At 40.3% G+C, this 27558-nt stretch overlaps 1 protein-coding gene across 4 annotated transcripts; it reads left to right on the forward strand.

Annotated features, from left to right (window-relative positions):
- Positions 1–75: 75 nt before the first annotated feature.
- Positions 76–26933, forward strand: LOC123501204 (transmembrane channel-like protein 7). Of its 4 annotated transcripts, XM_045249878.1 has the most exons (14): positions 131–230; positions 2150–2168; positions 5834–6060; positions 11528–11671; positions 12241–12404; positions 12785–12982; positions 13634–14014; positions 14322–14473; positions 15226–15358; positions 16323–16414; positions 16766–16924; positions 21105–21388; positions 21742–21972; positions 22466–26933. In XM_045249878.1, the coding sequence occupies exons 3-14, from the start codon at positions 5841–5843 to the stop codon at positions 22771–22773; spliced, it is 2466 nt and encodes an 821-aa protein (XP_045105813.1). In that variant the 5' UTR covers positions 131–230; positions 2150–2168; positions 5834–5840; the 3' UTR covers positions 22774–26933. The 4 variants fall into 4 exon arrangements, with proteins under 4 accessions (XP_045105812.1, XP_045105813.1, XP_045105811.1 ...); XM_045249877.1 differs by lacking the exon at positions 2150–2168 and having other exon boundaries at positions 76–230; XM_045249876.1 differs by lacking the exons at positions 131–230; positions 2150–2168 and adding an exon at positions 3931–4037.
- Positions 26934–27558: the final 625 nt, after the last annotated feature.

Genomic DNA, 27558 nt, shown 5'->3' on the forward strand with positions numbered 1-27558 from the left:
GGTATTGGCAAAAGCGTATACAAAATAGCATCGGGTATGCGTTGAGTTGGAGAGTATAGGTGGGAGTAGCAAGGTGTTTGTGGTGCTCGATGTCTATTGTGGGTGTCAGTTGTGCCACTCGTACCTGTGACCAGACGACGGACAAGACGAGGAGGAAATGGCTAAATAGTGAACTCCTGTAGGACTCCACGATGACTAGAGAGCCGAGACCTTCTGCGGCGCACTGAAAGGTGAGGCCCTCTGCACCAGGACAACCAGCAGGTGGAGGGGAGACGTCTTTAGCTTGCCAGACACACCTTCCACACACACACTGTACTGCAGGTCGCCCTCCTGAATTAAAGAGAGCTATTCACACCAGATATTTACCACCGGATGTGTTGACATTTTACAGGAGCGGTGTCAGGCAGGTTGAGCAGATAGGAGGGAGGAGGGTGGAGGCTTGTGTGTACCTAGCTGGCCGCCTTGGCTGGGGACAGTGGTGAGTGGTGAGAGCGACCAGCAGGGTGGGGCATAACACCTTCAAAATATTTACCTTGCTAAAGCTTTAGAATAAGGCCTTCTTCCCATTCGTTACCAGCTCCCTCTCCAACACCAACAGACTTGTGGTTTTTGGTTGGAGAGTCAAAATAGACCAAATTTTGCAATTCCATAAAAGTCTTAAAAGCCAAATTTGGTTACCATATCCCTAAAATACTGATAAAGTCTACTTTAAACTAACTAGGCCTAACATTCAATTAAATTTTATCTAATGAAACATAATGTAATGTAACCTAAGCTAGCAGGGGGGGGTTTCTGCCCCCACCACAAACCCCCACCCCCATAATCAGTTATAAGTTTGATAGATTGTAAAGGCTACTGGAATAATACTTGTATGTATCAACACACACCAGAAGGATAAGAGATGGAGGAATGCAGTGTCAGGGTGGGTGCTGGGGTGGTGGTGCTGCGTGGGTTGTGCTGAGTCGTGTAGCCTCAGATGATTGGCTAAGAAAGGAATAGTTATCTACAGTAATTATTGTAAAAAACATGAATGCTTGTCCAAGCGTATATTTATCAGCATTATATATGTACAAGTAATGTAAATAGCATATAGAATATAAAAACCAACAGAAATGGCTTTTAGCAGTGTCTGTACTACATTTTGAGGTGCATACCTATGGTATACAAAGGTTACAAGGCTCAATCTGACAGAAATGGCAGTAGCTGGACTTGGATTTTGAGATTTTGCAAGTCTGTTCAAATTTCATTGTGCCGTCCTGGGAGAACATTTAACTTCCGCAGATTAAAACCTGGACAGACATTTAATACAGCAAGTGTATAAGTGTGGTGTGCATAGGGTACAAGGCCTGATTCTGCAGATTAACCATTTATCTTTAACTGATACCTAGGTTATAAGTGACACTTCAATAGATCTGAGTGGAGTTTTCTAAAGAACACAGTGACACATCCAGCCACCTGTTTGTGTAGCTTAGGAAATTCATATGGCCTATCTTTGACACTCTGTGACAGTATTAGTGAGATTGATCTTAGAGAAACATTATCAAGTGTTTACTACTATAAACAATACCTCCACAGCTCTTTAGGAGTCATTTCCTGTGCAAACTGAATAGTGTAACATCATGAAATTCATTGCAGGTAGCACAGTGTTAGTTGAGTCATGGAAATTTGGTTGGATTGGTTATTTATTCATATTGTTGGTTCCTTTGCAGCCTTTCATTGCTTATCATGTTTTGTGTGCTGTTATTCTACTAGGAATTATGTTTATTAGAAATGGTATTTATTTGTGTTCCAGTGAAAAATTCTTTTCATATGAAAAGATGAATCTTAATGTAAGTGAATAAGTATAAATTATAGTAATGATAATCATAATTCCATGAGTTTTAAAAGATTCAGATATGTAATCTTTTGTTTCTTTTGCATATTCAAAGTTATTAGTCTTTGGACTTTTAGTTTTGTGTATTCACAACCTTGGGCTCTTGAAACACAAAGCATTCTTGCAAGCTGTCAGTCCATCAGTCACAGTTGTTGCTTTTGATGACTTGTAAACCTAGTGAAGGTAACATCAATGTGGAACCTTGTGTGTCAGTATCAATAATCTCTCTCTCTCTCTCTCTCTCTCTCTCTCTCTCTCTCTCTCTCTCTCATACAGATAAAAACAGATCTGCAGGGTAAGAAAGTCTCTTAAGATTACTTATAAGTGATGTAATGGGAAATTAGAATATTGACAGCAGGACATTGCCTTATCTTGCTGGAAATGTTAACCTTGCTGTACATGACTTTAGAGGGAGCTGTGGATTAATGTGGGGCCTGATGATAAGTCTTTGGGAGAGATTTAAAATTTATAGTAGTTAATTTTTGTCTTAAGTTTATTTGGTTTATGTTGAAGACTTGTGAAATTGAGTCATTTGACACATTTTTCCCTGCTCTTTTCTTAATCTTTTGTAATTGATTTTTCAGTCTTCAAGGTATTGGTGAGCCACACAAACACCACAAGTTGTTCTTCCTGTTGTGTTAATGACAGTGGTCACTGCCAGGCTGTGCAGAGTTTGTTTGCTTTGTGTTCAGCAGAGTTGCCAACGCTCAGTTGCTACTTGTCGCTACCTAGACTAGTCGCAAAATGTTGCCAGTGTCACTGTTGTCATGAGCAAAGAACCCAAAAAATAGCTGAATAAAAAATATCACTTTTGATAGCAAGAACTATATATATATATATATATATATATATATATATATATATATATATATATATATATATATATATATATATATATATATATATATATATATATATATATATATATATATATATATATATATATATATATATATATATATATATATATATATATATATATATGTGTGTGTGTGTGTGTGTGTGTGTGTGTGTGTGTGTGTGTGTGTATATATATATATATATATATATATATATATATATATATATATATATATATATATATATATATATATATATATATATATATATATATATATATATATATATATATATATATATATATATATATATATATATATATATATAGATAGATAGATAGATAGATAGATAGATAGAGAGAGAGAGAGAGAGAGAGAGAGAGAGAGAGAGAGAGAGAGAGAGAGAGAGAGAGAGAGAGAGGTGGGGGGGATGAATTTTGTAGTAGGTAGTGTTGTGGTTGTTGGCCTATCGTGTATGTTTAGGCCTGCTATCGCTATGCGCGTCAGTCCACAAGCCTCTGTGAGGTGGTGGAGCTTTCCCTGCCTCAGTAGCCCCTTTCAGTCCCTCCCACAACAAGTTCTGTTCAGTGTCAGTGCAATCATTACACACCATCGGCAAATGTATTCAGTTATTGTTCCCCTTGGCCCTGGGTCGTGGAACCTAGTAGATAGCAATATTACATTGTTAAAAACAATTATACAAATTCAATAAAAAGTAGCTAAAAACGTCACTAAATAGTAGGTATATAAAAATAAGTAGCTAATTCTCTCAAAAGTAGTAATAGATTTAGCAGCTTTTTTCGCTAAATTGGCAACTCTGGTGTTGCGTAGGGTATTTTGTATACAAGTATTAAGTGGAATATTGGGCCAAGACGGGAGCCTTCCTGTCTGGCATAGTGAAAGTTACTGTGCGTACATTGCCTGATTATGTTGGTGTTTTTCATATATCTCATATATTATTTTCATTGTGGCTTTAGAATGCTTGCATATTTTATTAATAATCATGAAGCAGATATATAGTTAGTCCTTTTGTGGAATTGATTTGCAATTAAATGTTAAAATTGAACTTAGGAGCTTAAGCATTTTTTAAACTTCACTCTCTAAGATGCAAGAGTTGTTTTTCCACAGCAAAATAGTGGCTCTGTTATTTTAAATTTTCAAATTGAGAGTATAGGTAGCATTTCATTTCATCCACAATTATTGTGGTAGATTCTCTGACTATTTTCTATTTCAATGTGTGAAGCAACTGCCTTGGTTCCCACAGCTGAGGGAATGGGAAGCATGTCAGAATTGAGACCCCTCCTTCGGGAGATGAAAGCCCACAGGTAACTGATCCTACTCTGACTGCGGCCTGCCAGCTTGTTAGGTCGATAGCGGGTAGTATTGCAGCCCAGTTGGGGATTGTAGAGTACCTAAGTGAGTTGGTTATCAGAGAGCCAGTCACCAGTCCCACCTAGCAGTAGGCAGTCTGGCATCTGGTGTTACTGGTGTATACATACTTGAGTGAACCTCCTGTGTAGCATCGGCCAGGGACGTTCTGTGTGAGGGATGTGGCGTCCCTGTGCTGTTGCTGCTGCTGCTACTGCTGTAGTCGAATTTGTGCTACTGGAAGAGGATTTAGCTGTATTTCTGAAGTTACAAGCCAGTGAATATTGAACATAAAATTCGAATTTATAATGTATTGTCATATTGTTACTCTATTTGTACTTTGTATGTTTCTTGATATTCTCACGCTAGTTGAATCAAACCCAGTATGGACGTAAATTTCACGCCAGTCGTCAAATCCAAGCCCTGGCTGGTTTATACCTGCCAAGTGACGCTGGCAGGTACGCACCGGGGACGCCATCCACGGCCCTCACTCGGCCCAGCTGCCGTGACTGTGTTCTGCTGCCTGTGTCATCATCCTAAGCAATTTGCGGCACGGCACAGCAAGCCACGCCATCATGTCACATTACATGTCAGACAAGGGATGAACTTATTCCCTGAGTGTTGAAGGAACACAGTCACCAGCTCTGAGGTTTTGATGAGACCGTACCCCCTCCCCGTGTAACAAGTGCTGGGCTGCAGTAGGTCTTGCTTGTTTGTAAATATGACAGCCCTCCTTCCTCTCCCCTAGTATGCACCAAGTGAACCAGCCTGTGCCTGCGTCCAGCTATAGCTTTCTCATTTACATAACACTGCCTCATGAGTGTTTGCTGACAGTCTCACAGAAGGTGTCGAGGGCCGAGGCTGGCCGAGGCTCGAGTCGCACTCGCCTGCCGTTCAGGGACCATCTGTTCACTAATCTGCTGGTGTGGCCCCTACGCGGTGCGAGGGCGCGACACTTTGGCGTGGTAATGGCGAGCGCCACTCAAGCCTATAGTGTCAGCTGGGAGACCCTCAACATGTCAGCAATGTTTTCGATTGGTTTCTCCGTCGCGGCCTACCTCTCACTAGCCTCAAAAGTAATAATTTTTCTTGGTTTCTTTCCCACGATTTTGCAGTGGTGGGGACCGTATGGGACAGCACTGCGCAACGCGCCTCTACGATTTCTCTCACAGGGCGGCGCAAAATTATTGTTCCTTCATTCCCTCATATTGGACACGCTGTCTTGAGTTGATGTGTAAATTTGAGTACCAGTTGAAGGCCGGTAATCTTCAAGTTCTTGATTTCTGTGACGATTTTAGGTTTCTGTATTGTTTGGTTTCCACATTGGCCTGTGAAACAATGCTGCTAAATTTTTGCTTTTTTCCAGAATTATTTATTGTGCTTGGTAATGAGTGACTGGTGCGTCGCGTAAGTGCGTACGTGCCTTCCCTGTTCCTCCTTGTAATGCCTCTTTATTATTATTATTATTATTATTATTATTATTATTATTATTACTTACGTATGCAATCATTTATACTATTTATTGTTTGTATCTTCCATCATTCTTTTTAGTTGTAAGCCCACAATCTGCTCAGATCAACTTTATGGGTAATATCCTTGCTCCCTCTATTCATAGATTAAACTGAGATCTTAGCTTAAGTTGTTAATCTAATCAGTGACATTCAGCAGTGGAGAAAAGGGAGCCAATTACCTTTACTATACAGAATGTAAGTGCTTATGATTAGAGAGTAACTGTATGTCTCTGTCGCCCAAGGGAGGACATGTCAGGGGACCGCAACTCTGGATGTCGCACCTCGGCAGCCATGAGCGGGTCAGGAGGCCGTGGAGGCTCCGGGGGGCGAGGCCAGAAGGCAGGCTTTGCAAGGCGAGGGGGCTGGGAGGACGCTGGGGTGGAATTCTACCGTGAAGCTTACCCGACTTCCGTGGACAACATATATGATACCAGAATCACCACACTGCTCCCCTCCAAGCGACACAATGGTGAGTGTTGACGTGTGTCTGTAGAGAGAGAGAGAGAGAGAGAGAGAGAGAGAGAGAGATGCGATGGAATATCTACATAAACATAACATCAATAAAAGGCAAATAAGTATGAATGATAAAAATAATTGGATGACGTAAGCAACTGCCAGACATCAATTAGAAGCTTATCACTTGCGTCTCGGCAGTTGTGTCTTGTGTAATGGACTTTGCCGTCGTCCTCACTCCTAATTGTAAGTGTCGTAACCGCTATGAAATGTTAAAAAGGTTTGCTGCGCCGCTATGGATAGGTTGGAGATGTCATAAGCTTAAACCCTTTCAATACTGAGACACATTTTTTACCATGATTTTTGGGTATGCTTAAACGATTTTATTTGCATTAGGAAGGGTCTATGGAGGTCAAAAGATTAGTGGTCTGTCTTTACTATTGTAATCCCAACATATGTTTCTGAAGCTGTATAAAATCGCCAAATAGTAGCCAGAATGAATATGATAACGCGTCCTGGTGCTGAAGAGATAATGAATTGCCCATAAGCCAACATGAGCGAACAACTTGCAAGATTTCCGTGTGCGCCAAATGAGGGAATTTCAGAGAGAAAAAACAAGAAGTTGCCAATGAACCGAGCCATACTTTACTTACAAAGAAACAAAGACTGGACAGTGCAGGTGTTGTGTTGGTTACAGACTGCCACCCACTGTAGAGTCAAGTGTGAGCGTGTTTGTCGGTATGTATGAGAGATTAAGTTAACTTTCATAAGAAGATTATTTTTTTAGTCATTATTGAGAGAGAGAGAGAGAGAGAGGGGGTAGCGGGTAAGGAAGATAGGAGAAGCACGATAGCCGAGAGAAGGGCATTGAACAACGTCAGTATGGTGAGAGCGAATGGGAGCTAGAATACCCTGTCTCCTCTACCGCGCTTTCCCGTCACGTAGTCTGTGAGCCGCTTAGCAGTCCTTACAGCTGGCGTACCGAAGAGTGGTTATCCTTCCCTCAAAAAGGCGGCCGGGGTGGAGAAACATCCTTAAAAGTTCGCCAGCTCTCAGTGTTAAGAATGCTGGTGGAGTGGTCGGTCGGTGCGGGCGTCAGTGTGGTGATGGTGGTAGTGGTTAATCAGCTGATATATAGTGCCCTTATGCTGTTTGGGGGAAGATAGTCTCTCTCTCTCTCTCTCTCTCTCTCTCTCTCTCTCTCTCTCTCTCTCTGTGTGTGTGTGTGTGTGTGTGTGTGTGTGTGTGTGTGTGTGTGTGTGTGTGTAATGAATAGTGAGTCAGAGAATGGTCATAGGAATCTTAGAATATTGTAGTGTACTGTAGCCGTGATGGTTGTAGTAGTAGAGTGCGGTTGTGGTGGTGGTGTAGGTGGTGGTGGTGGTGTAGGTGGTGGTGGTGGTGGTGATAGTGGAGGCGATGGCAACAGGAAGTTCGTGGCACTATTCAGTGTAATGTTAGTAGTATGATATTTCGATTTATTTGAATTGTGGCTTTACAGTTAAAACTTTTACATATCATAGGTACTTTTATACTAACACACACACACACACACACACACACACACACAGAGAGAGAGAGCGCTTTTATAAGTATCTATCTCCCTCCACTTATCTACTTCCAATAGTTTTCCTTCCTTCTCTCCCTCCTCCTCCTCCTTTTCCTCTATAAAGGCAACATAACACTCTTCCCCTCCCATCTCCTCCCTGTCTTTCTTCCCCCTCTCCCTCTTCCACTTGCCGTAGCTCCCTTTCATGCCACATGTTTATTTCCTTTCCTTTCCTTTCTTTCCCTTCCCTCTTTCCTTCTTTCCTTCCCTCTTTCCTTCTTTTCTTCCCTCTTTCCTTCCTTCCTTCCTTCCTTCCTTCCTTTCTCTCTCTCTCTCTCTCTCTCTCTCTCTCTCTCTCTCTCTCTCTCTCTCTGTGTGTGTGTGTGTGTGTGTAGCGAGCGGTCTTTTGTAACGGGGATTTGTGTTGGTCTGAGTCCTTCATTGTCTTGCGCTGTGGAATTCACATCATTATTCATATATTGAAGGTCACACTGGAGAGTATGATTTAGCACTGAGTAGGATTTATTTAACAGGATTTGTGGACGAATCTCTCTCTCTCTCTCTCTCTCTCTCTCTCTCTCTCTCTCTCTCTCTCTCTCTCTCTCTCTCTCTCTCTCTCTCTCTCTCTCTCTCTACTCGTAGTCTTGCCGTCTACAGTAACACTGACGCTTGCCTTGGTGTTTTCTTGCCATGGCTGCATTCCGCGTGGATCAGCCTGGTGCTTTGTTCACCTCCTTTCTTTGATTTCGAAGCCTTGCCACTGAACTTGCTGTTAACGCCTTCAGTACTGGAACGCATTTTTACCTTGAGTTTTAGGTGTGATTAGACGATAATATTTACATTAGAAAGGGTCTATGGAGGTCAGAAGATTAATGGGCAGAGTCTTCACTATTTTTCATGTCCACGCAAATTTCTGAAGCTGTATAAAATCGCCGAGTAGTAAGCAGAATGAATATGGAAACGCGTCATAGTGCTGAAGGGGTAAATAGAGGCGTCTGTTTGAAGTCCCTGTGTGTGTGTGTGTGTGTGTGTGTGTGTGTGTGTGTGTGTGTGTGTGTGTGTGTGTGTGTTCTTCCCTCGCAGCATAAGAATAGCACCTCTGAGCCCATAACTATCAGAGTAAAGGGAGCAGAAGAAGACAAAGTTCATTGACTCGTGTTCACTATCTCCTACTTTAGCTGTCGTGTTCTATAAGTAAGTAGTGGTCAGAAGGGGTGAATACACTGCTAACGTTCAAAAGGGTGGAGTTCACTTCTGCCGGCGCCTTCACTACGTTCATATCGCTCTACCTTGACCACGTGACATGGTTTTGAAGGATCTCTTGTTTCATGGTTCTATTGACAGATTAACGTGATTACTACAGTCTTCAGAGCTCACCAATCATATAGCTTTTGAAAACTTGTGGCGAAAGAACCGAACAATCATGAATGAAACCTTCTGTATCCTCTCTCTCTCTCTCTCTCTCTCTCTCTCTCTCTCTCTCTCTCTCTCTCTCTCTCTCTCTCTCTGTTTACCCATCTTTTCCTTAATATCTGCTTCCCTTGCGCTCAGGGTTGGGCTAATGGCATTTTGCAGCTTCCCTTGTTTTCTATAGTGTTTTTATGCAGGGTGAGGAGTATATGATCAGTCTTTCATTTGGTGTTCACTTTTGCTTCTCTTCCTTGTTTCCTCTCCATTTAATTTTCTAAGATTACCAGAACGAGTGAAGGAATTAAGGGTGCACACTCAGGTACATAACCAACAGAGACTAAAGACAAATTGACTGTACTTGTGCGTTTGATAGACAGTTTTGATGTTGCCAAAATGATAAAGTAAGCCATCGACGCTCCACACCCACACCTCACTTTGCTCTCTGTAGACGTGCGAGAACCGCGGTGTGTGGGTGTGTGGAAGGATCATAGATATTGAGATGATTGAAAAGAGAAAGGCGGTGACTTGGTGAAGAGGTGAAGGATGGAAAAAGAACAATTCCCTGTGTTGGTGGAGACGGAGAAGTGTGAGCGGACTATTAGAGTGAGGCTGGATGTTCCTGACGGTGACTCCGAAAGTGATGACGACGAAGAGAGCCAGGATGAAGGCATCGTGATTACATGTAAGAGAGAGAGAGAGAGAGAGAGAGAGAGAGAGAGAGAGAGAGAGAGAGAGAGAGAGAGAGAGAGAGAGAGAGAGAGAGAGAGAGAGAATGTACAATGTAATGGTGTTGAAATGTTCTTGCATAACTGACCATAAACAGGAAGCACAGATCACCCCAGCAATGCGACGGGCCTTAATTTCTCAGCCCTCGCAGACATCCAACTCGTAATTTGATAAGGCAGACAAGGATCGCACTGTTACACGCAAACTTTCTCTAATGTGACCACTCTAAAACCAAACTTTGGCTGCGGTGGTCAGTGTGGGGTGTTCCCCTGCCTGCATGCTTTGAGAGAGAGAGAGAGAGAGAGAGAGAGAGAGAGAGAGAGAATTGTAGTTATAAACAAGACATGAAGAAAATCTCTCTCTCTCTCTCTCTCTCAAGGTCGCTTTTTCTTTCTTTACATTTAGTTTCCTTTTGATTGAACTTTGAAAATTACACAATATTATTATTATTATTATTATTATTATTATTATTATTATTATTATTATTATTATTATTGTTGTTGTTATTATTATTATCATTATTGTTGCTGTTGTTGTTACTTCATTAATTTTTTGTGTGTATAGTATACAATTAGTGAAATGACACTACTACAACCACTACTACTACTACTACTACTACTACTACTACTACTACTACTACTACTACTACTACTACTACTAGTAGTAGTAGTAGTACTACTACTAGTACTACTGGTACTGCTACTGCTGCTGCTGCTGCTGCTGCTGCTGCTACTGCTGCTGCTACTACTTCTACTTCTACTATTACTACTATTAATCATTATAAGTAACGCAAGCTTCTTAATCTACTATTGAAATCATGAAAAGACCCTTGGAAATCCTTGAAACACCAACATGAAACCTTTAAACCCTTATTGATCCTTGAAGCTCCATCAAAACCCATGATATACCCTTGCGAACCCTCAAGCATCCCTATAAGCGACGCAAACATCATATATTAACCGGCAATCATGAAAAAGCAAGAAGACAACTGAAAACTTGGGATATTCTTTGCCGCAGAGTTAGTGAAATGTGACGCGCGTGACCCGTAGATTTCTTCATTCGCCTTTACGGAACGAGGAGTATTCGTTTACATTAGCCTATACATTGTTCTGTAGTCCTTGTCAAGTGTAACTGTTCATGCTGTAACTACTGCTACTACTACTACTACTACTACTACTACTACTACTACTACTACTACTACTACTACTACTACTACTACTACTACTTTTACCACTTCTACTACTTCCACTACTACTGGTGTTACTACTCTTAATTATTAATGTAAAGGCAGGGCATGCCATGTGTTGGTCTGCTCTCTCTCTCTCTCTCTCTCTCTCTCTCTCTCTCTCTCTCTCTCTCTCTCTCTCTCTCTCTCTCTCTCTCTCTCTCTCTCTCTCTCTCTCTCTCTCTCTCTCTCTCTCTCTCTCTCTCTCTCCGGCTAATGTATTTGGTGTGTTTTGCTGTTGGGGCATCACAGTTTTTGAGTGGTCAGTAATTGATAGTGCACTGTTAGCCATTCCATGCAAGAAATGTACCTCTTTTTAGAAACTTGTTCTTGGTGTACAACTTCCAGCAGCAGTTTATTTTTATGTGAAGAGAGCAGTGTTCTGACATTTTTTTACCTTTTTATGTATAACTTGTTGCAGTGCGTACATACATGTTGTTCTGTAGGAGTGCATACCATGACCCTTGAAGAGTAAACTAAGACAACTCACACCCTTAAGGAAAACGTATCAAAATATCTCTTTAATTGTCGTTTGTTGCATTGAGCCTTAATTTGACTTCCATGTATCTGCAGTCAACAGCCTGGGTCGAGGAACAGTGCGGCGGCGGGCATCACAAAGGAGCCGCAGACAGCCCTCTACCACCACAGCCACACTTGTGCACACCAGTCGTCGCGGCTCAGACACTTACTTGGAGGTGCTGCCAGATCTCACTCAGGGTTAGTACTATCCCAACACCTAGTACCTATCTGTCTGAAGTGTGGCATGAGGTTGTTTTGATGGGAATTGTGCAAATGTCCCTTTTCATGTTTGGCTGGTTTCATCTATTTTTGATTGTTTTTATTTCTTTATTTTGTGTTTTTTAAATTTTTCCTAAGAGGGCAACTGGCCAAGAGCAACAAAAGACACAGAGAAAAGAAAGTCCACTAATATGACAGTTCTTAAAGAAAGTGAAAATGTCATTCAGGATCAAAGGATAAGTGACTTGAAACTCCCAGCATCTACTGAACAGGAGAGAGAGAGAGAGAGAGAGAGAGAGAGAGAGAGAGAGAGAGAGAGAGAGAGAGAGAGAGAGAGAGAGAGAGAGAGAGAGAGATGCCCTATCTAGGTAAATGATAGCTTGATATTTTGACGTGGAAAAAATTTGTAGGTCATGTCTATATAGCCATTATAATGTATTAAGAATTGATCCCTTATTAGATGAATTGATTCGATTGATGAATAAATCTGAATGGGAGTGAGTCTTAGATTAATAAATAGATTGCTGTTGTGTGTGTGTGTGGCTCAGGTGTGGACGAGGAGGAGACATGGGAGAAGCTGCAGCAGATCCGTGCCCATGCGGTGCCCATCGAGGAGAAGCGCAAGCTCAAGCAACAGTTGCAGTCAGCACCAACACTCAGGACTCGAGGCCTTGCTGCCTTCAAACTCTCCAGACGCAAATTTTTATCGCAGGTTAGCTTCCCATTTGTGTCTTTTGGTGATTGCCCATCATAAGTCTGATGGCAAATTAAGCACGTGTAATATAAAGGTGTTTGGTGGTGATTCTAGGATGGTATAATCTTAGTAGATATTTACTTAACTTGCCACTTTTATTACCACTGTGTTTGACATCATCCCATAGTCTTCAGTGTTGAGATCTTGTGGGTGTCTATTTGTTATCAGGTTTTGTCAAGAGAATACAATTACCAGCTGGTCAGAAGAGGAAGGAAGTGCAAAAGACAGTAGAGGATAATGAGGCATGTCTGAATGTGACTGCTTGTCGAGGGATGTGGTATTGTTTGTTAGGCCAGTAGTGTGTTGTGCTTGTAATGCAGCATTGTGTTTGTCTACAGACTAAGAGCAGGCTGCGAGAAATGATATCCAAGATTGAGTTGTGGCACTGGAGTCTCCGTTATGTGGAAGGAAACTTTGGCACTGGCCTTGTCGCCTTCTTTACCTTTATCAAATGGCTCCTGTACCTGAATCTGTTCACCTGTGTGCTCCTCGGTGTCTTCATCCTGGTGCCACAGATCTTTTTAGTCCATTCCAAGGTGCGTTCCAGTCCCTACTTCAAAGTCTAAATTGTGATTTGTGTGTTATTTGCCCGTTTTGTATTTTTAGATTATTCTCTTAAGTGGTGTGTGTGTGTGTGTGTGTGTGTGTGTGTGTGTGTGTGTGTGTGTGTGTGTGTGTGTGTGTGTGTGTGTGTGTGTGTGTGTGTGTGTGTGTGTGTGTGTGTGTGTGTGTGTGTATTTACCTAGTTGTAGTTTTACAGGGCCTGGGCTTATGCTCGTGTGGCCCCGTCTCCATATCTACGCTTGTCCAAAATTTTTTTAAAACTATGTACACTCTTTGCTGACACCACGTCCTCACTCAAACTGTTCCAAGTCTCAACACATCTTGGCGGGAAACTAAATTTTTTAACATCTCTCAGACATCTTCCCTTCCTCAGTTTCTTACTATGCGATCTTGTGCTTCTAATGTCATATTCTTCTCTCAGGATTAGTTTCTCATTATCCACTTGATCCATTCCGTTAATCAATTTATAAACTTGTATCAGATCCCCTCTCTCTCTTCTCTCTATGTGTGTGTGTGTGTGTGTGTGTGTGTGTGTGTGTGTGTGTGTGTGTGTGTGTGTGTGTGTGTGTGTGTGTGTGTGTCTGTTTGTGAGCACCACTAACATCTCTTGTCTGGATACTCAGGACAGCTGCATTGTGGACACCTGGTCTAACTCCATCTCTGACAACGAGACATTCCTCTATGAAAATGACACTAACTGCTGTACAAAGTACTACGATGAAATCAAGAGCAATTTACCCGAGCGTGACAACTATTACCTGATTCAGTTAGTGCAGGATGGAGTACAAGGTACGGGACCTTTGGAACTGTCCTACCTCTTCTATGGCTACTACCCAAGACATATCCTGGTGTTGGAGGTTGCACCAGAGTGGAAGTACAACCTGCCACTGGCCTACCTGTTGGTACTGGTGGTGACATTAATCCTCAGTCTGGTGCTGATGGTGAGGGCTGCTGCCAGGGGCCTGCGGGAGAGCCTTAGGTCCTCAGAGGGGCAGTTCTACCAGGTGAGTGTGTGTCATTGTATCTCAGCCTGTGCTATGTCAAGTGTGCTTAGCCATCCAAGAGCTTTAGCTAATTGTAACAAATTTTCTCAACACTTTGAGTCTGTTTGTCTGTAGATTCCACCAACAGAAATTCTCAATTAAAGTTTCACCGAAGATTATTCCTCATGATAGATTCTCAGGTTTAACCTAATAATACATTGTCATGGGAGTAGCTTAGTAATTTGTAAGTCACATGACAAGAAACAAACAAATATTCAGTACAAAAATTAAACTTGGAAGAATGGTATTGATATCTTTTTTGTTTCAGTATTGTAACTTAATATTTGGAGGCTGGGACTATTGCATTGAAAACAACAAAGCTTCCTCCATCAAGAAGAAAGCCATATACAATGAGCTGTGCAACCATCTTGAGACAGAGAGATACAATGAGGAGAAGGAGCAGAGGACCAAGAAGGAGAGGTAAGGACACACCACACAAACACCAATCTATCTTGATCATAAGGAGGATACTAAGCTAACAGTTATGACCACTGGAGGCTGTTGAGGCCAAAAGTGTGTTTGATATGTGTGTGTGTATTTACCTAGTTGTATATTACAGGGTTCAAATGGGGCTCATAATGACCTGTCTCCATATCTATTTTTATCCAACTTTTCCTTAAATTTATGCACACTTTCTGCTGTTACATTCTCTTCACTCAAGCTGCTCCAGATGTCCAACATCGTTTTATGGAAAACTAAACTTTTTAATGTTCCTCAAACATTGACTTTTCGTGATCTTCATAGTGTCCTCTTGTTCGTTTATCTCCATTTTCAGTCAGTGATACCAGGTCTTGTCTATCTTTTCCATATGTTTCACTATCTTGTACATCATAATTAGATCTCTCTCCTGCCTATCCTTCAAAGTTGGTAGTTCTATTTCCTTCAGTTTTTCTTCATAGGGAAAGGTCGTTTATTTCTGGTACCATATTTTGTAGCTGTCTTTTTGGATCCTGATGTGTGTGTGCGTGTAATGCTTTGTATGGACCACCTGTATTGGATGCTGGCCTATTATAAAGCTAGTTAGTAGTGTTTCAGGCTTATGTTGAAAGTATGTGCCAGTGGATTTGGTTTTTGCAAATACTGTACACCAGTATGAAGCATGTGCATAAGTTAGTGATGTGTACAGTATCCTCGCATTACCAGATTAAAACAAAGAGTTCTCATCCCCACAGATGTCGCCTGTACATGGTGAGGCTACTGGTCAACCTGGTTGTGATTGCCCTCCTCTTTGTGTCCTTTGTGGCAATCTACAAAAGTACCATCTTTGCCTTTGACCACCTTAAAGATGCCAAAGATTCTAAGGAGGTGAGTCCTCTTAACCTGCAGACTATTGGATATCATCATCCTTGTGTTGTCTAAAATTCTCAAATTTCATGGTAAGTATAGAAGATTTTGGCTGTAAAGGTTGACAATATAGTTTTAGTGAGGGTCTCTTATATCTATAAATTGGTCATGAGACACAACCCTATCCTCACAAAATAACATGTTTCATGCAAGTGTGAGGTTTCTGTCCTTTATTTCAGTTATGTCATTGAATATTGTATTAGACAGTGAATTCCAGTGGCAGCTCATAGCTAAGATGAGAGAGCTCACTGCTTCAGAAACTGTTTAGCCATTACTTTACAAATATATAAAAAGAAAATTTATACATGAACTTGATAAAGTCTTTATTTCCTGAGGATGTAAGGGGGCCATGGTAAATTTTCTGTAAAATAAAAGAACACACCTCCCACAAAAAGATGAAAAATAGATAGAATAGCTGGAAGCAAGATTATAATTCAGCGGAGACTCAATACTCGAACGTCTAAATACCAAAACTTTTCAATACTCAAATGCAAAAGTTCAATTTAATATTTGAAAAAATACCTGATAGTCAAACGTCCATACACGTGGTTATAAACAAAGGCTCCCTGGTGTCCCCCTTCTCCCTCCGCGAGTGTTGACTTGTGCTGCCACGGTCATTCTTTTGCATAACTTGCTACTGATATTAAGCTTAAGGATTATATAATATGCAAGTACAAAGAAAGAAATAATAGGAAAACTCATTATGTTGAATATTATCAATAATATCTATACATGAGGTGCCACTGGTGAATTCATTCCTGCAGGCTATAATTGAGGGAATGAGACTTGACTGTAATAACCTGTGTATATACATCATAGGATTTGAAGCTTAAGATATTGTGTGCGGGGATGTAATGGGTACTGTTATAAGTATGGTAATGACTTGTGTATACATCTGAATGAATGTATGTATATATGTGTACAGAGTGAGCAGGACAAGCTGATGATCCTCCTGTTTGAGTACCTGCCCTCAGGTGTCATTGTCACCCTCAACATCATCATCCCCTACCTTCTGAGGTAAGTCCTTTGTCTTTCCTCTGTAGCCTGTAATCAGACCACATACCTGAATATGATTACCTGGGAGGTCCTCAGGGTGCATCTTTACTTCTTTACCCTGGAAGTAAAAAATGGGAGAAAACACATGCTAGAATTAATATCGTCCACTTCTTGTCAGGCCAATGAATGGCACTTCTTGCTTCATTCCTGCAGGTTATAATTAAGGGAATGAAACTTGCCTATAACAGAGCATGTAAGTGCATAAGATTTGATGATAAAGTTTGAAGGAACACCTGTTTGTGATAACCCTTACAAAGCCATATATTGATGCAGAGGTAACCAAGAGTGATCAAATTAATGTTTAATATACAGAGCACTGGTGAAGCTTGAACATTACACACCCAACTCCATCCTGGTGCTGACGCTGGTCCGCACCGTCTCTCTGCGTCTCGCTTCCCTGGTTGTCCTCCTCATCTCCATCTACCAGACCATTCCTTCATGTCCCGACTCCAAGCCTTCTGTGTGTATAGAGTGAGTAGTGTGTATCATTCATCTAAGATTGTCCGGTGGTCACCCAGCCAGTCATTCCCCTTTGGAAAAAAGTTCAGAGCTTATAAGAGTTCATACTGATCAATCTTCAGGAAGGACTGAGACCACTCAAACACTACACACTGGGACAGTGAGGCCACAACTGTACCAGTTACATTCCATACCTACTTATTGCTAGATGAACAAGGGCTACACATTAAGAGGCTCGCCCATTTGCCTCATCATGCCTGGGGAGGCTGGGTGGCATAGTTGGTTAAGGTGGCTTGTGTTTGGGCCTCCGGTCCAAGTTGCCCGAGTTCAAATTCTTGCCAAACCTAGTTGCCAGGTGGGAGATGTAGCGTTCTCGTGTTAACCCTAGCGGTGCCATATGACTTGAGCTGTTGCGACATTTAATGGAATCAGTTAGATTTTCATCATACCTGAGACTTGATCCCAGGCCTTCTCAGGTTTTGAGCTGAGTGGACTACCACTACACTACAGAGTGTGTTTGTGTGTGTGTGTGTGTGTGTGTGTATTTACCTAATTGTATTTACCTAATTGTAACATACGGGAAAAGAGCTATGCTCGTGTTGTCCCGTCTCCATATCTATTAATGTCCAGCTTTTTCTTAAAATCATGAATATTCCTTGCGTTGACCACTTCCACGTCTAAACTATTCCATGCTTCCACCCTTCTATGAGGGAAGCTATATTTTTTCACATCTCTCCTATAAGTGGCCATTTTTAGTTTTTTCCCATGCCCTCTCGACATTCTTTCATTCCACATACACAGATCTTCCCTATCCATTTTTTCCATGCCAATCATCACTCTGTATATTGCTATCAGGTCTCCCCTTTCTCTTCTGTTTTCCAGGGTCGGAAGTTGCATTCTTTTCAGTCTGTCTTCATAAGTCAAATCTCTTAAGTCAGGCACCATTTTTGTTGCAGCCCTCTGTACTTTCTCTAGTTTCCTTATGTGTTTCTTTAAGTTCGAGCCCACTGTATTGTTGCATATTCAAGCCTCGGTCTTATCATTGCAGTAATTATTTTCTTCATCATTTCTTCATCTAAATATACGAACGCCACTCTTATGTTCCTCAATAAGTTCAATACTTCTCCAATTATTTTGTTTATATGTCTCTCTGGCGATAGGTCATTGGTAATTGTCACCCCAAGGTCTTTTTCTTCATGACTGGTTTTATGTCTTCATTTCCTATCTTGTACATACTCCTGATTCTTCTTTCACTCTTGCCAAACTCTATTTTCTTGCATTTTGTCGTGTTGAACTCCATTTGCCATGTACAGCTCCATTTCCATATTCTGTCCAAGTCTTCCTGGAGTAGTTCGCAATCTTTGTCACATCTCACTTTTCTTAACAATTTTGCATCGTCTGCAAATAGGCTCACATAACTGGACACCCCATCCACCATGTCATTTATGTAGACCGCGAACATTACTGGTGCCAACACTGATCCCTGTGGAACTCCACTCTCCACCAAGCCCCATTCTGATGGTCTGTCCTTAATTATTGTTCTCATTTCTCTTCCTACCAAAAGTCTTCCATCCATTTTAGTAAACTGCCATGCACTCCTCCTACCATTTCAAGTTTCCAGATCAGTCTCCGGTGTGGTACCTTATCAAAGGCCTTTTTTAAATCCAGATATATTCCATCAGCCCAACCATCTCTTTCCTGTATTACATCTATCACCCTCGAATAGTAACATATCAGGTTTGTCGTGCATGAACGCCCTTTTCTAAAACCAAATTGACACTCACAAAGTATGTCATTTTTCTCCAAGAAGTCTGTCCATCTATTCTTCACCACCCTCTCACACATCTTAGCTACCACACTTGTAAGTGACACTGGTCTATAGTTCAATGGGTCTCTCTTGTTACCTGATTTATAGATTGGGACAATGTTAGCTCTTTTCCAGTCTTGGGGCACTACACCTTCCCTTAATGAGGCATCAATTACTTCACAAACTTTTTCTGCCAGTTGCTCCTGCATTCTCTTAAAATCCATCCTGATACCCCATCAGGTCCCACAGCTTTTCTCACTTCTAAACTCCCCATCATATTCTTGATCTCCTCCACAGTTACTTGAAACTCCTTCATAATCCCTTTCTGTTCCATTACCAGTGGTTTGTCAAAAGCAGTCTCCTTTGTGAATACCTTCCGAAAGCATCCATTCATAGCCTCTGCCATTTCCTGGGATCTTCACTGCATACTCCATTTACTTCTAAACTTTCAATACTTTCTCTATTTTTGATGTTGTTGTTCACATGTCTGTAAAAAGCCTTGGTTGGTCTTTACATTTATCAATTATATCCTTTTCTTGTTTCTTTCTTTCTTCTCTTCTAATCAACACATATTCATTTCTTGCTCTTTTGTAACTTTCCCACTGCTTAATCCGTCTTTTCCTTCTCCACCTCTTCCATGCATCCTCTTTTCTTGTTCTAGCCTTTTCACATCTATCGTTAAACCAGTCCTGCTTTCCAACTTCTATGTTGTCTTATTGGTACAAATTTTTCTCACCTTCTTTGTATATTTTTATAAATTCCTTCCACTTTTCATTTGCTCCTTAGCACTCTTGAATTTCATCCAATTTGTCTCTTGAAAGAATTTCTTTAGGTTTCCAAAATCTGTCTTGGCATAATTCCATCTTCCCACTTTATATTCTTCATTTCTTCTAGATTTCTCTTCATCTATCACCTTGAACTCCAAAACTGCATGATCACTCTTTGCTAAAGGGCACTCCACCCTCATCTCCTCAATGACCATTGGCTCTGTACTAAAGACCAAGTCCAGTCTTGACGATGCTCCCTCTCCTCCAAACCTAGTATCTTCTTTGACCCACTGAGTTAACACATTTTCCATTGCCAGTGTCAATAGTGTATTTCCCCATGTTGTCTCTGATCCTTCCATTGACCAGTCCTCCCAACACACCTCTTTACAATTAAAATCTCCCATCATTATAGTTCGTTCACAGCCACCCAACATTTCTTCCAGACATGTTCCTGTATCACTTATCATTTCTTCATATTCCTGTACTGACCATGCATTTGTCTTAGGTGGTACGTACACCACTATGTAGTGCCTCTTTTTCCTTCATTAGTTTCTGCTCTGATCTTTAGCACTTCTGCCTTTCCCATACCTTCTTTCACTTGATCCACCTTTATATCTTTTTAACCAGCAACATCACTCCTCCTCCCATCTTACCTACTCTATTTCTTTTCCAAACATTATATTTCCTTCTCCAACCATCATCAGGTCTTCTCCCTCTCTCAGTTTTGTTTCAGTAAGACCCACAATATCTGGGTTCTTGTCCTCAAGTAATCGTTGAGTTCTAAAATCCCGATATCACTCCATTTATGTTGGAATACATTACATTCCGCTCATACGTAAGTTTCTTTAGTCCTTTCTTGCTGTACTTTTCTGGGTTATGAACCACTTCCTCAGTCTCATATCCAAGATTCTCCAGAAAAACTCTTTCTTCTCCTCTTCTGTCCTCTCTTCATTTTTTTTCAAAGCCTCCTTTCTCAACTCATTTAACATTTCTCTTTCCTTTTCACCGAGATCTCTTCTCAACCAAATCTTCCTTGTTGTTTCCTGCTGGGCTAGCCTCCATGACTTCTCCACCACGTGTGTGTGTGTGTGTGTGTGTGTGTGTGTGTGTGTGTGTGTGTGTGTGTGTGTGTGTCTGTGTGTGTGTGTGTGTGTGTGCATGTTGCAATAATATTACATTATTCAGTTTTTGGTCGTCACTCATTCAGATTATTATTATAAACATACTTTTATAGGTCTTAGAGAAGCATCATCTATGAGTAGATTGATTTAATTACTTAATCAATCAGGTGTAGTTCAGGTGATTGTGTCTCAGATTATTTACTCTCTGACCCTTGTTTCTATTGTCTGTGCCTGTGGGCAAAATCAAATTCTTTTTTCATCTTCTTCTCTTTCCATTTAAGGCCAATTTGGTACAAAGAGTGAATGATGTGTGTGCATGAGTTTGTGGTGCTTTGAGTGGGTTATCCTGTGTGTGATTGCTGACCTAGGATATAGATAAAATAGAATAATCTTCTATTATTTTTATTATCATTATTATTATTATTATTATTATTATTATTATTATTATTATTATTATTGTTGTTATTATTATTGTAACCTTGGTCATCTTGTAACAGTGAGTGCTCCCAGCCCTGGTGTTGGGAGACTTATGTGGGCCAGCAGCTGTACAAACTCACCATCCTGGACCTGATCATCATGTTCCTCACCACCTTCTTGGTCAACTTTCCTCGCAAATGTATAGGCCACAAGCTGATGCGAGGCAGCCAGATTGGGGCAGCCATTGGCGACATTGAGTTTGCAATCCCCAAGCATGTGTTGGACATAGTGTATGGACAGACCCTGTGCTGGCTGGGCATGTTCTACTCCCCAATGCTTCCTGCTGTCACCTGCATCAAGCTAGGTAAGCTCTACATATCATCCTCTAATAGGCCGCACTACTTGGAGGTGTAAGCTTTGAAGTTATAAGCATGCAGCTCCATCTACACTGAACATTGCAGTTTTTAGTAACTTTAGTTTATTTTGTCAAGCACATTACTATCATATAATTATTTTGAATTCAGTTAAACCACTTCTGGCCAGCATTGCTCATATATAGAAATGAACTCTTGCACTTGTTTTCTGTGTTAATGAAACTATAGAGTACTTCAGAGTCAATGGGAATACAACTGAAGATGAATTGTTGTATACTTTATTATAAAGACAATGATAATAATATGTTATGTAGGAAATGGTGGCTCAACATTCCTTCCACAGTGTTGGTGTTCTACATCAAGTACTTTGACTGTAAGGTGAATAGCAGTCAGTCTTCCCAGCTGTACAGAACCTCCCGTTCCAATGCCCTCTTCATCTCCATCCTCCTGGTGTCCTTTATTGTAACAATCATCCCAGTTGGCTACTCCATTGCTGAAATCAAGCCTTCTCTGGCCTGTGGTCCCTTCAGAGGACTGGATACCATCTGGAGCGAGATGCTTGCAGTCATACAAGGTTAGGTCTTCCACCACAATTTATTCTCATTTTATTTATTAATTTATATACACTGAAGTTTATGTTTTTGACAATTTTATTTATTAGATAATTGTGTGACTTGGGCCTTGCATAAACAAATATGGTGCACTAGATTTTTTTCATTATTCAATGCAGATTTTCCTGGAATCCACTAAAAGCTTGTAACTTGTCCAGCAAAATAATGAGCTGCTGCCACCTCCTAAATAGCTTGATTGTTCGCATACAACACATGGGCTGAGTTACCTTTCCTGTCTTTTTGCATTTTAAGCCACTTATTTGTCTGGGTCTCCATGAAATTATTATCTTTTTAAAAGTAATAAGAAAAATAGGTCTGGTTCTCCACTTTAAAGCATTAAGTTAACTTGGTTTATAGGTAGTTGCTGAAAAGTCTGTTGGATTGCTTTGAAAGATCTTATTTTAGTGGATAGTTATCAATATGTAGCATTATTTCCATTTGTGTCTCCCTCTTCAGAGTCTCCTGATTGGCTGAAGGCAGTGCTGCTCTTCCTAGGAACAGCAGGATTTGCTGTACCAGCCATCATCTTCCTCATCTTGGCCGGCTACTACTACTATGCCGTGGCTGCAGCAAACAAGCACATGGTGTCCCTGTTGAAGAACCAGCTGGTGCTTGAGGGGCACGACAAACAGTTTCTTCTGTCACGTCTCAACCACATGATCAAGATGTCTGCTGAGGAGGAAGGAGAAAACACCTCTGCCAGATCCTCTCGGCCAGTAGAGGACGAGACTGGCCACAGCAACGACCAGACTCTAGAAGCCTAAGGCATATCTATGGCTGGAATCAGTTCTGGTAGAAAGTAACTGGTGGGTGAAGGGTACAGCAAGAGGCAGGACTTCTTGCAGCTTAGAAATGGAAGCATAGTGAGTGTAACACCAAGACAGGGTGGCGTTGTTGCTGAGGTGAGACCTCAGTACTAGTGATGTGCCAGGTGAGAAGGTGTGGTGTCATCACATTGGTCCTGGGGTGCCCTGAGTGCTTGCCTGTGTCCCATGTGGTGTGTGTGTGTGTGTGTGTGTGTGTGTGTGTGTGTGTGTGTGTGTGTGTGTGTGTGTGTGTGTGTGTGTGTGTGATGCAGGGTTGTTCATGTTACCTTAGATGAAGCTTTTAGGTCACCCACCGAGGCACAATTTGTTGTAAATTTGTGAATTTCAACTTTGTTATTAGTAATGGAAAAAATGTATTACTTTCCTCTCCTTTTATTTTTTTATTATTTTTTTTCCTCCAAGGATTGGCTACTTGATCTTACTTTGAATGATTTTTGCAACATAAAACAGTGTACCTTGCATGAACAGTCATAATCATCTCTCATCATAGACTAAAACTTAATATTAAATTAATACTCTTATAGGTATTTGAAATACATATTCAAATGCTAAATCTGTACATATAAATTGTATGATATTTTTAGTTATTTATTACATCGTGAGGTGAAGGACACCACTGTAGGTGTATGGTATACATGAGCTTTCTCCTCCAGGATCCAGCCAAAGTTCATAGAATCTCATTTGACACTTCAAATAGTACAATATGTTTAGCTTTACCAGTCATCTCCTCCTGTACCTCATAGTTTGATCATTACTTCACAGGTTTCCATTACATGTACAGAATGTTGGAATGCACACTTAAACTTTATTTTTCACTTACCCTACATACATCATTCACTTTAGCTTTGCAAAAGGAATGTAGAGTCTAGACTGAAGACAAGTGAATGTGAGTAAGCATAGTTTTTAAGGTTATTGTTTACAAACGGTATGATCACCAAAGTAATTTTATTAGAATGAAACAAAAAGGGTCAACACTCTTGACAAGATAATAATGCTGCTCCAGTGTGGGCCAACTGTTATGACATTATCGATTGTTATTTATATATAAATATATATATATATATAAATATATATTTAGCATTTATTTGTAGCATGATGTGAGAGGGGTTGATTAACTGCCATCAGTCACATAGTGGTAAGCCCCATTTTGAAAGGACACTAGAGCTATGTATTTTTTATGGTGTTGACAAAAGAAAGCAATGGTGTGAGGAGTGTAGCTGTAGTGGACTTTACCAAGAGAGAAAAGATTGAGTGAAAGGGTGAAACCCTGAAGCCCGGCACTCAGGCACTCAGTGGTGGCAGAGGAAAGAAAAGGTTGATACACACCACACACCCTTAAAGGTTTGCATATGTAAACTGACACAGCTTTTGCCTTTCAACAGTAAAGATAAACATGACTCAAACTAATGCCTTACCCAAGTATAATATGCTAGCTGATACATACTATGTGTAAATTTCATGTTTCATCATGTACCTTTGAATCATAAATATTGCACGATGGGGTCCGTAGGTGACAAGTGTGTGCACAAGCTCACTAGCACACACACACACACACACACACACACACACACACACACACACACACACACACACACACACACACACACACACACACACACACACACACACACACACACACACACACACACACTCTTTCATGTCTGTAGTGCTTCTCAGACACATGCTCAGTAAATTGTTTGTTTTTAATGTAATTATGGACATGTTATGTATGACATTTTTTAGAATCAATCCATTACAGATTTTGCTGCTTTTTTCTTTTTATTTAAAACAATCAACATTAATCTAACTTTCATGTAAAATTTTCCTCACTTGTTTGCAATCCATTTAAGTTTTTTTTTTACCTACATTACATATATTGTTCTCCAACATTATATAGTGATAGCCTCATATCCCCACACCAGTGCAGAGAACACCTAAACACACAAAAACACCAGACAGATAGAAGTGTTCAGTGTGAGATTCTGCAGGAAAACGTCAAAATGTTTAACTTTTATAGTTGATGTTGATAAATGTTCCCAACAGTGTTACCGTCAGACCCACTTAACAGACCACAACTGCGGTGCCTCATCTTTCCTCTACTCTAGGTGACTGCCGTTCCTTCTTGCTGCCATGACTCTGTGCCAATACCATTTCCACTTGATCCTCTCAGAGCTGTCCCACCTTAGTATAATTTTTTTTGTATCACACAGGGTAGGACAATAATTCTCACATACACTGTAATTCATTGCTCTTGGTGATGCTTTGGTTTTTATAATATAGTGTGTAGCCAATCTGAGTGGGCCATTATCAAGTGGGACAATAATCAAGCTCACTTTTACATATACAAATCATACTTTTTAGATTTATTTATGTTCTTAAGTATTTTTTAAAGTAGATGAGTATATTTGAAGTATCTATACCCAAAGGAGTTCATGTAACTGGTGATAGTGCTCAGATTTGTCTTTCATTCCATGTGTTCACCATTACCACCTCTGCAGATCATTATCCTGTAGCCAGACAGACAGACAGAGAGAGAGAGAGAGAGAGAGAGAAAGAGAAAGTGGGAGGTTCTTAGAGGATGCTAATCCAATATTATACATAGGGACATGTTCTCTTGTTCTGTTACTTAAAGCATCAAGCTTTATGTGTGGCTTCAGGTTGCAGGTTCGTGTTTTCTTTTATTAGTAAAATGTATTGATTGTTGAAGGTTTAGTTTGTGGCAGTGGTGTGTGCTGACGTGTGAATGGTGATGGTGTAGGCAGTTATCAGTCCTTGGTCGTAAGAATGATGCTCCAGTCATTACTTCATAAGATATTTCCAGCTTTACTGGTCAGTTATGTTCTTCCACTGTATTGCAGCTGTTAGTGAAATTTGTTGCTCAAGACAATAAGAGACACTAAATGTGATGAACTGATCAAAACAGGCTGTGAAATAAGTTGTTCTTGCATTGCAGTTTTGTTGAGTTTGTGTCTCTTGCCCTCTTGTGTCAGCCTCATTGTGTTTGCAGATATCATTAGACATGACACTAATATCCATAGCATTTTGTATTGAGAACAATGTACAGAGTATAACATACAATATGAAGCTGCAATACGGGAGTGGTAAGCACATTGATTACGTACTTGGGCTGCATGTTCTTCATCTTCATGGGTGGTGGTGGTGGTGGTGGTGGTGATGTTGTTGTTAGACAGTTGGCTTTACTCCCACATAATCAACAGTCATTACAAATAAAATCTAACTGGATAATAATGCCTGAAATAATAATAAACAATAACTGAAATCCACAACTGAGACAGGAAGCAATGCATGTAGGAGTGGTGTCAACTGTCCTTGAGCAATGTTATCCATATTGTGTGAACTTCTCAGAGAATTCCTTTCTTTATTCTTAGTGCTTCTGTCACAGTATTATTTATGTGTGTGTACATGATGTAAAGATTTATTTAATGTTCTTAATAGAGTCAAAAGTTTTTCTTGAGAAATGTTCACCAGCACAAAAGTCTTAAATAATTATTTGTAAGTGTATGCAGTGCACCATGTCTTTCCCTCAGTGAAGAGAATCATTAGGTGTTTGCAAATAGTAGTTGTCTTTGAGAATCTGTCTCTCTGTTCCATCACAGCAGGATGTCAGCTAGGATGAGGTGCAATATAGTAGCATATACCACACATATTTATGTTACATTATCATCTTTCCTCTCATATTTTATTTTTTCTTTCTGTCTGTATTGTGTGCTCCTATGATGTGTCTTGAGAATATCGGCACATTCATGACATCCCTTCTATAAATGTTACATAGCAAGATTTGGTTGTGATAGTTGTGAATAAACTCTTTACTGTAACGGAAGAGCTTGGCATACATCAGATGATTTCAGGAATAACTAGAACTACCACTCGGTTGTAAAAATTGTAAAAATAACATGAAATAAGAGGATTTTGCTCTAGGAGGTCTCGGTCTGCTATTATGTATTCATTGTAAATGTATATTTTGTATTTTATTGTTCAGAATTCATCCTAAATGAGAAGGTTATATTCTGTGCTTTTGTAGTTTTTAATATGTACTATTGCTTAGCATCTTGAAATCAATATAAAGGTTTTTGATATTACTAGTATTACTTAGCATCTTGGAAATCAGTATAAAGCTTGTGGGTCATCTCTCAATGCAGTTCAATTACTGATATTGCAAGTTAAGGATGAGTGACTTGTAATTAACATTACTCATCAGATATTGACAGTGAGAAAGATGTGAGTGTTTGTTGTGTCATGTTGTTTTAAGGTGAGTGAATGGCCAGACAGTTGGCAGCACAGACAGCTGAGCCAGATGAGGACACAGCCTGAGTGCCAAACCATCTGATAATAACAGCTATCAACTCTGTAAGCTGGCTACTACCACTGCCATACTTAACTTTATTCATTTAATTCATTCACACTATATCTATTTCCTTATAGTACTACAGAATGCTGGTTAATGATCAGTGTGCTTGACTTGTTTCACTTGCCAGTGAGATAGGAAAGAGTAAAATTATTTACAAAGTTGACTGTGCATGCTTCCTATTACAATAATCTTGCTTTCCATGTCCTTTTTAATTTATTTTGATATTGCCAGGTCTCAGGTATGCTTTGACCACAGCTTTACTGATGGTAAAAGTGGACCAATGTTTGCTCTCCCTTGTTCTGTGGATATGTTCATAAGTAACAAAGCTCAACAAAAGACATAATTTATTTCTT

Source organism: Portunus trituberculatus, chromosome 9 (assembly GCF_017591435.1).
Source record: "Portunus trituberculatus isolate SZX2019 chromosome 9, ASM1759143v1, whole genome shotgun sequence".
NCBI lineage: Eukaryota > Metazoa > Arthropoda > Malacostraca > Decapoda > Portunidae > Portunus > Portunus trituberculatus.